General features: G+C 38.7%; 1 protein-coding gene across 5 annotated transcripts; it reads right to left on the reverse strand.

Moving 5' to 3' along the window:
- Window positions 1-1,631: 1,631 nt before the first annotated feature.
- zgc:153993 (uncharacterized protein LOC767645 homolog) lies at window positions 1,632-9,608 on the reverse strand. 5 transcript variants are annotated; one of them, XM_046383252.1, is made up of 7 exons: window positions 9,365-9,603; window positions 6,954-7,217; window positions 6,394-6,442; window positions 5,382-5,543; window positions 4,470-4,602; window positions 2,411-2,515; window positions 1,632-2,289 (listed from the first exon to the last, which is right to left on the reverse strand). In XM_046383252.1, exons 2-7 carry the CDS (start codon window positions 7,141-7,143, stop codon window positions 2,191-2,193), a joined length of 738 nt encoding a protein of 245 aa, XP_046239208.1. In that variant the 5' UTR covers window positions 7,144-7,217; window positions 9,365-9,603; the 3' UTR covers window positions 1,632-2,190. The 5 variants fall into 5 exon arrangements, with proteins under 5 accessions (XP_046239208.1, XP_046239382.1, XP_046239293.1 ...); XM_046383426.1 differs by having other exon boundaries at window positions 7,050-7,217; window positions 9,365-9,601; XM_046383337.1 differs by having other exon boundaries at window positions 9,482-9,577.
- Window positions 9,609-9,838: the final 230 nt, after the last annotated feature.

Raw genomic sequence — 9,838 nt, forward strand, 5'->3', positions numbered from 1 at the left:
TTAGGTAGCTGTAGTTTCTGTTGCCCGCCTTTTGTTCAGTTTGATTGCTTTTGTTACACATTCGCAAACAGTGCACTTTTCCATCATGTGTGCGTGTGTCATCAGAAAGCTGCTGTAGTAGCCGTTTTGTTTCTTATTAAATGCCATGAAACTTACCTGGACTCAGCGTGCTTCTCTGTAAGTGCAGCAGCGTGTCATACATAGAGGACTTATTCTCCAGCAACTTCAAAGGGACTGGAAAGTCGCAACACTCTTTATTGAAGTCTAGTAACTTAGGATGAAAATATTCACACACCGAGTATAGAGTGGTAGAACACATTTTTAATTTATTCACATTCAAGTTGAATCATTTAACAATAAAATAAACATCAGATCACAGATAAATAGTGTGATATCCCTTCTAAAACTGCAAGATCAATGTGGTAGTATTTGGTATACAGAACAGAACCATAACAGAACCAAGGTCTGTTATAAGCAACTGACTATTATCATATAAACCCTCAACAAAGACACTTAAAAATTGCAATAAGGAAAAACTATAAATTTAAATAATTTAAAGTTGTTACCTATGGAGCAGCTTTCCCTGAGACCTGTAGAGAAAGTGGTTTTTTTTATCTTGAAAGTCTGAATCTTTCATGTATTTTTGATTAAGATTATTACAAAAAGGACATAAATAGTTTTTTTGCAACAATCACAGAGATATACAAATCTACCAGCATCTGTTTATCTGTTGAAAATCCAGTGGAAAATGTTAAAATTACACTAAAATACTGCACATAACACCCAAGCCGGAAAAAAGATAACATGACTGTGATGTTGGCTGAGCAGGCCTGTTCCGCACAATAACCTACAGTGTCTCCCAGTGTAGACCACTGAGACATAATTCACCAATTCATTCTCAGGAGTCAGCTCAGACTAACACGATATGAATACATGTGAAAAAATTGCTTAAAAGGTTTTCATCCATATTACAGCATTTTCTGGTTGATCTTTAAAAAAATCACCATCACAGTGGAACACAAATGGAAAATAAAAACAGAAATAAGTCTCCTCTTCTTTCTCTTTCACTTGTCAAAACAGAATATAAGTGAACAAAAGGTTTTTTATCTGTTCAAGTTCAATGTTCAATGTTCAAACATTTGTTCTGTTGCCTTTGTCTTTTATGTTATTTTATATTTGGTGTTGTCATTAATGCCTTTCCATTTCTGTGGTAACGCAACTCTGTTTGTTGACTCTATGTAAGTTGCAAGTTTTCAGCAGTTTTTAGTCTGCATCATGTTTCTCATTCAAACCACTATTTTATACTTATGCAGGGGTGTGACGACATTGGCTGTGTTTTGTGTGCATTTACACATAAAACGAAGACAATCACAGAATGACAGAGGCAACAGAAAATAGCTTCTGAACACTGCTGGTACAGAGAAATACACAACCCAATTTGTATAGTGGCAGTCAGTTTTTGCCTTTGTTAGCATAGAAGGTAATTTTTATGCTAAATGACTCCACAAACATGATCTTGATAGTATGGTATACAGCCATCTTAAATGTTGTTACTGACACCACTGCTGCTCAAGCTATACCATACCATACCATAATGTTTGCTTTGAAAAAGGTCTAATGCAACAGTGAAGCATTGTCAAGTCAAATTTTATTGCCATTTCAGCTGTTTACATTGCAACAGCTCTGACAGTGACACTCATCTAGAAACAACAGTAATTCAAACTGAAAAAGTGGTCCACATAAACTTGCTTCAAGATGGCAAAGTGCACTTGCCTTTGTTACTTTATCACAAAAAAACTCAGGTCAAGAGCAAACCTGGCTGCCTCTTGGTCGAAATATAACAACATTAAAATTTAAGTGAGAGCTCATCTATAACTAAATGTGGACCTGAGACTTGGTTCAAGAAGGGCACAAGAGCTGACAACTGCCAGTATGACTGCTAGGGGGTGTGTTCCAGCAGTTCTTTTATTGATGGTGAGGACTGATGGAGAGCCCCGTGGATAGGTGCTCTAAATGCACTTTTTTGTTCTTGGAAAGCTGAGAAGAAAGGAGGTTTTTCTTCCTCTACGTACATTATTTGAGTCCCACTGGTCAATGATCAAGGTAAGAAGTGGTTGTAATTAATGACCAGAAACAGGCTGCCTTTATCCAAGGGATAAGACTGCCGCAGTGGTTGTGAGGTCTGGTGTCTCAGCGCGTCTTCCTGTAGTAAACAATAGTTGCCACAAGTGCTACTGATGCTATAATGGCTACTATCCTCCATTGGGAAAAACCACGGATCACTCCCTCCTAGAAAGATCAATAGAGCAAGATATAGGGCATTATATCCTACTAACTAGTCCATATTATATGACCATATAGTCTTAAAACATTTTAAATGACAGATCTTTATGAACAACGCATCACTTACCCAGCCTCCCTGCTGTACAATCCATGAATAGAGCTGCTCTCTGATGACCTGGAGAACCCAGCTAATGACTGTTCTGATGTTCTCTAGATGATTGGTGGTCAGTGCCTTTAAAGCAAAAAACAAAGACTGTGATGTGAATAATTTCACTATATGTGCACTTGCTTCAGATTAACTTCAAACTTTATTTTGTCAGTATATTTTTTACATACACTGAAATTCTTTCTCAGCATGCAGTGAAACACACAAGAGCAGTGGGCTGCTATGTTAGGGGGGGTTAAGTCCCCCAGGTTGCACAGGGATCGGGTGTGAACAGTGCCTTGCTCGAGGGAGCGCATCAGCCGAATAGTTTCTGGGAGGGCATTGCTCAATCACTCCACCACACCCAAATTTTTCCTGGTGAAATCGAGCCGGCGGTCACAAGCTGCTTTTCAAACCTCTCGGCCACAGCTGCCCCCAGCAGCAGACTATCATGACTTCAGGTCACTGGCTAATCTTATAGTGAATCCTAGACCTTCAATATAATCTTGGGAGAATCTTGGAGGAAAAAAGATCTCATTCTTTAATATAAATATTGAATCACATGGATGACAAGTTAAATTATTAGAAATAAATATCATGCCATCTCAGCATGTTTTTATGCTTAAGTAAAATACAGTTATTTGAATTTCACCTATTATTATGTGTTTGAATCCCTTCCTAATGAATTAATTTCTTAACTAGAAAATTCTGTCAGGCTTCACCAATGAGGCATTCAGTGCTCAATACAAAACTCACAATTAAACTAATGAACGAGTCCTTAATTCAATAAAATACAGGATCTAAGGAAGCAATCAAAAACATTAGCTTGATATTCAATATCCAGTGGCTAGCCAGTGGGAATAAACCAAGCAGTTCTACATTTTGCATCTAATAGACAGGCCTAGTGATTTTCTGATAACTTCTTGTAGTCTGACCAGTGTGCTAATGATCAGCTCAGGGAAAGGCCAGCCTGGGAGCCACGCAGTCTGATAGTGGATCCACAGAGCAGAGAGGATGAAGTTGGGAGAACAATGTGATAGTAATCTGTGGAAGCAGATGTCTCCAATGGTCATGCTAATGTCAAGAAGTACCAGCTCCAGTAGCTGACTGATTATGATGCAAAGCTTTGCATAATCTCAATTGTATTTAAGTCTTCCTCTATCTTTTGTTGAAAAAAAAATCAAACTGATTAAGACTGTGAACCCTACAGAGCCATGGGGGGGTCACAGTATTTAGTGGATGCACCTTTGGCTGCAATCACAGCACTGAGTCTGTGTGGCTAGGTCTCCATCAGGCTTGCACTTCAGGATTTCCCTATATTCATTTTACTGTCCACCTTTACAAGCCTTCCAGGGTCTGCTGCTGATAAGCACCTCCAGGGCATGATGCTGCCACAACCATGCTTCACAGTAGGGATAGTGTGTTTGTCACGATGTGGAGTGTTTGGTATCTGCCTTACATAGCAACTAGTCTGATGGCCAAAGAGCTCCATTTTGGTCTCACCAGCCCAAAGAACCTTCTTCTAGTTGACACTGGAGTCTTCCACATGCCTTTGGGTAAACTCCAGTCAAGATTTAATATGAGCTTTCTTCAATATTAGCTTTTTCCCATAAACCTTTGACTGGTGGAAAACCTGGGCAACAGCTATTGTATGCTGAGTCTTTCCCATCTCAGCTGCTGAAGAACTTTAGTCTTAGTCTCCTTGCATGGAGAGGATGGCCTGCTCTAGTCAGGTTTGCACATGTGCCATATTCCTTTCATTGCTTAATGGAGGATTTAACTGAAGTCCAGGGGATGTTCAGTGACTTTTTTTGTATCCATCCCGACTTATACTTTTCAATAACCTTTTCTTGGAGTTGCATGGAGTGTTCTTTTGTCTTCATGGTGTAATTTTAGCCAGGAATGCTGTTTAACCAATGACAGACCTTCCAGATGCAGGTGTCTTTATACTATAATCACTTGAGACACATTCACTCCATTCAGGTAATCTCCAGATAACTTACAAAGCACTGCTCTGTAAGATATCTGCTCAGTGTCTTACCTTGGAAATTAGTTTGTAGGCCAGATGGAAGAGAGCCACCACTCGTCCCCAGTTAATGCCATCAGCAAAGATGCTCCTGGCCACCTTCATGAAGATGTCCTGAGCACAGTTGCCTTGAACCTGGTTGATTAGTCTGGCAGGAAGAAATGGACAGATTGAAATAAGTGATTTATATGAACTTTCTCTTGCAATTCTAGTAGTCTTGTTTGGGTACACAGGCTTTACTATATACTGTGCTAAAGCATACAGGCACTAAACATACCAAAGTCAACTGTAACAAAATCCAAGGCAAACATGGTGTGAAGACATTTTACTAGATTTTAGCTCAGATAGTAATATTTCAGTACAGTGGGGTGAATTTTTGTAATAATGTGATTTTACAGTTTACTATAAACTGTTGCTTACAGCATACTATAAATTGTTGCTGGGGGTTGGTAAGCTAATTGGCAATCATTTTATAAACAAACTGGACCTCTTCCATTGGTGAGTGAAGTTAGATGTGCTCATCTTCTGATTCATTTATGTTCTGTCACGGGCTGCCAGTTGATGATGATTAGACCATGAATCATTATACATTAATTAATATTAACATTAATACGTTCTATACACTGGTAAATATGTTTACTAATTAATTAAACACAAATGTATATGAAGCATAAATGTGTATGTAATAAACTGTTAACAAACACTGTGCTCCTACATTTCTTTGCTCCTAAATATTTTCATTTAGGAATGCAGATTTTTTTCATTCTGCAACCTGCCTAAAACAACTTGGCAATTTAAGAGTTTAAGTGTTGAGATTACTGTAGATTGACAATGAAACAGTATGAGCATCTTTGACCAATAAGTCAAGTGCAATTCAGTTAACCTAAAAACAATGACCCTGTTGACTGATGTGGTCCGCCAGCTTACCGTTGGAGCTCTGCATTCTTATTCAACTCATCTGCAATCTTGAGCAGATGCTCCACCACTTCTTTGATTTGTGGATCTTGTTGTTCATTTGGTCTTCCTCCAAGATCTTCAGAGGAAACACGTCGACTCGGCTCCTCTGCATTTATACGTTCAATCACATACCTAAGACATATAGACAGAATGAGGACTGCGTTACCTCTTTGTAGTAAATATGGACAGAAGGAATGACTACAACAACCAACATCTTCTGATGCACACATATCCATGCTAGTATTATTTCAAGATGAACTTGGAAAGACATCAACTTATCCTTTCAGAGAACCAAAATTAGATGTTTACAGTGAAAGGCTGAGTAACTTGAGGTGGATAGGACGTCCAAGTGAAAGTTGGTGGCAAGTGACATTATCTGCACCCAGAACAGCTGATTTGATAGAATAGTTTGACTGGTGACCTGTAATAAAGTCCGACCAGATAAACATGCAATACAGTTTCTCAGAATGCAGATGCTCCAAGACCATCTGGGAGAGTTTCTTTTGTCTACATAGTGTATTTCAAGATGGGATAATGAGGTGACAATGCTAGTCATTTCACTTCTTATAGGAAAAAATAATAATAAAAAGACACTTTTCTGTTTCAGACAACTCTCATGGCCATTTGAGTATTGATTTTTGAGTTGAGTTGAGTTTTTCTGAGTCTCTGTCAGCATACATGTGCTTTGCCATACTAAGCAATCTAGATTTCAGAGTTTAGGAGGTGCACCTGAAAGCACATGAAGTCCCTGTCCCTGTGTGTGAAAGCTAGCCTCCAACAATGGCATCATTTAGAAACAGCATGCCTGATAGTGACATCAAAACGTGCCAGACTTTTTGTTACATGACCATTTTGTGATAAACTTATACCCACCCGTGCAACAGATTGCCTAATGTTAGTATTGTATTCATATAACAATATATTATAATAACACTGTATATCATATGAATATTATTTGTCAAATTGTTATGATGAGACTTACCCTCTGAGGACCACTGCTCCTTGCTCCAGGATGGGATCATCAATGACATCTGGTGCAATTTCAAGATTAATATCCACAATTATTTAAATTGCTGACACTGCACTTGTTTAAATGTATAGATAAAAGATCTGTCACTTTACATTTATATTCCAAATTTTTAATAAACTGAAGTTTACTGTTGTTGTAGCATACCAACTCATCCAGTTATCACGGTAAAGTTTCATGATATGACAAGATAAAGTGACATATTTTAACAACTTAAGTTTTTTGTTAAAGTAGAAAAAATTGGTTTGTAGTAATAACAAGAAAAATATATCATTATAATTTGAATGTATTGTTATAACATGAAAACGATTGAGTTAAAACAAGAGATTTTTCTTGTTGTAACAATAAATTGAGCACATATGTTTTGTCACAGTAGCAGCAACACCAAAAACACGAAAGACTTGACATTTTGAAAATTCTATGTAAAAGTTATTTTGCAGAAAACTACCTGTAGTTTTACTACTTAGTGTGTTCTTGAAATGATGTACACTGATCAGCTACAACATTAAAACCACCTTCATAATATTTTGTAGGTGCCCCTTGTGCTGCCCAACCAGCTCTGACCTGCCAGGGGAAGGGACACAGGACCTCTGGGGGTGTTTTGTGGTTACCAGGATTGGAAAGTTGCATCCTTTTGGTCCTGTGAACTGAGGCATCTGGACGCCCCTCCTGGTGGGAGGGTGGATTCGGCTCATTCCGGTGCATCCCACAGATTCTCGATCAGGTTGGGATCTAGGGAGTGTGCAGGTTGCTGCTGTGGTCCTTGAGACATTCCTGAGCTGTTTTCAAAATATAACAGGGTATACTGTTCAGCTAGAGGGAAGCTGTTACTGATGGTGAGAGCCTTTGCCATTGGGGGGGGGGTTGCTTGGTCTGCAATGTTTAGGTGGCTGGTGTGTGTCAAAGAACATCCACATGACTGCCAGAAGCCAAGGCTTCCCCGCAGAACATTGCATTGTAAATAGATGACTATTATTACTGACTTCACCTGTCAGTGGTGTTAATGTTGTGGCTGATCAGTACATAGTTTCCTGGGCTGAGCTTACACAACGTCCTGTCTGCTGCTTACAGTGCCAATGAGAAGACATGGAGGAGTTGAGCGCCCTCCAATTCATGCTTCACTTTTTTGTTTTTTGAGAAAATATTATTTAGGCAATATTCTGACAATATTTTACAAAATAGTGACCATTATCCATCCAGCTGTTTGCTAGGTATTGTGGGAAAAAGAATGGCATCATATTATAAAATGGATATATAAAATGGACGTCTGTTAAATTTCAGTGAAGAATGTAGTTTTGCCCCGTCTGTCACCAAACATTCCTGCAAAGCTTTTCAAATTAGAATTGCATTAAATGTAGCTTCCAAAGCTTTCCATCACTTATGATGTCACCCTCCCACTAACAAGCACATAAGGAAATGCTTTGTAAACTCAAAGAAAATAACCCCTCGGGTTAAGTTTGTTTTACCTGTCATTTTACTGATATTAATTGGCACAGAACATTGTTGTGCATTTCAAACAAAGTTAGAGAAATACATTGGAAAATGCTACATAGTATATATCCAACATATTTGGTGGTGTCAAAGTCCATGATTGTTAATGACAAATCCACCTTTTGTAAGACAGAACAAGAGAGTGTAATTCTATGATTGTTCATTATGTGTAACGTTCTGGAAGGATTTTGAAAATTTTACAGTAGATATTTACATCAAGTGTAATTACTGTAGAGGAGAAAAACATCTTTACCTACTTTGAATGCAATGACAAAAACTTGTGTTTTACTGTCAGTCTTTTTATATTATTACAAATATTCTGCATCCATAAAGCCAAATTCCTAAAGTCAGCTTCATCAGTTTGTTTTCTAACTGAAACTGATCTGCATTTTAAATCCCTCAAACTTGTTACAAACAAGAAAGGAAACAATAAATACATATTCACGACTATTTCAGTAATTCAGCTCTTTTTGTCTTGTAATATACTCAAAGATGTCTCCTGCCCTTTTCAAATTTTATATATATATACATATATATATATATATATATATATTATTTTTTTCACCCTCTTCTTTGTCTTCTGTTTTGTGATTCTAATTATTTTATCTATCTATGAATGGGAATGACTGAAAATTTGAAAACCATCATCAGTGGTCTTGTCTTTAGCGCCATAACAAAGAGGTCATCGCTGTGCGACAGCTCGTCGTGACTCGACCGTCCAGACAGACTAGAGGAAGTAGCTTCCACAGATCCAACAGACCAGCACTGGCTTACACTGACCTTACTCCTGCAAAAGTGCCTTCGCTTTATTACCTTGTTTATCACAAGCCAATTGAGTTACTGGATAGAGCAAAGGCCAAACGTTCCTTATAATGTTAGTGAAAATAGGCATACATATAATGAACTAATTTCAGCACTTGTCCCTGCAATCTTTATTGACATTAAGACAAACCAGCGACAGCGAAGAGCTCTGTAAGACAACATTTAGCTGTTACTTTGAGCCTGTCTGGACTGACCATGGGGGCACAGCAAGCTGTTATGTAAACGAAAGTGTGTTCCACCACACAACAGTAAACCACTGAATATGTCGAAGCCTGCCGTCCCCTTTAAAGTAAAAGCTAACGCCCCCTCCGTGGTTAGAGGTCTAGGCTGGGTCATGGTTTGTGGTGGCACAGATGACTCGTTGGGGACAGAGTGAAGCCGGGATGAGGTTAAGCAAACGCGACTTAATCAGGTTTAGATTAGGTGAAGAAAAGAGCTTGTCGATGGGGAACAGACTTCCGATAAAACAGTAATCCTTCCAACTGAGGACAATAAAATGTGATGTTACCTGAAACCTACAGTTTGATTCTGATATTCGAATTAAACCAACTTTTGTCTGTTTTAGTGAAAAGGCCGTTTAGCTTGTGTGTAAATCTGACATGGCTTCACGTACCTTCCCCACCCGCTGCGCCCTCTAAAAGCCGCTCTCCCTTTTTCTCGTCTTCTCGGTTGTCAGCCATAAATTCAGACTTGAACACTGTGAATAAGGAATTAGATGTTGGCTACCCACATTTAGTGCAGCCTCAGAAATAACTTCACTCGTCCGGACGTTTCTCTTCCGTGAAAAGTTTTCGTCTTCCATAGAAGAACAAGGAAGTGACGCGGAAACAGCAATAGGCACCGCCTGTCTGTATTGATAGAAGTTAAGAGTTTTTGTATACAGCACTGGGCTTCAAGGACTGTTGCTTATTTACATTACATAGACACAAGTATTGGGACATATGACCATTGCACCCAATGGGGCTTTAATGAGATCGCATTAAATACACAGACATTAATATGAAGTTGGTTCCCCATTTGCACCTATAACAGCTTCCGCTCATGGGGAGACTTTCCACAGGTGTGTTTCTGTGGGAATTTGCCCGTT

Source organism: Scatophagus argus, chromosome 1, assembly GCF_020382885.2.
Source record: "Scatophagus argus isolate fScaArg1 chromosome 1, fScaArg1.pri, whole genome shotgun sequence".
In the NCBI taxonomy this organism is placed as follows: domain Eukaryota; kingdom Metazoa; phylum Chordata; class Actinopteri; family Scatophagidae; genus Scatophagus; species Scatophagus argus.

What these genes read in the sequence shown, in the direction of transcription:
- zgc:153993 (XM_046383252.1), bottom strand. Translation starts at nt 7,143, where the DNA reads ATGCACCGGAATGAGCCGAATCCACCCTCCCACCAGGAGGGGCGTCCA. An exon ending in GGAGCAGTGGTCCTCAGAGG is followed by an intron (nt 5,544 to 6,393) that starts GTAAGTCTCATC and finishes TATATGTCTTAG; the next exon opens with GTATGTGATTGAACGTATAA. An exon ending in AAGAATGCAGAGCTCCAACG is followed by an intron (nt 4,603 to 5,381) that starts GTAAGCTGGCGG and finishes TCTTCCTGCCAG; the next exon opens with ACTAATCAACCAGGTTCAAG.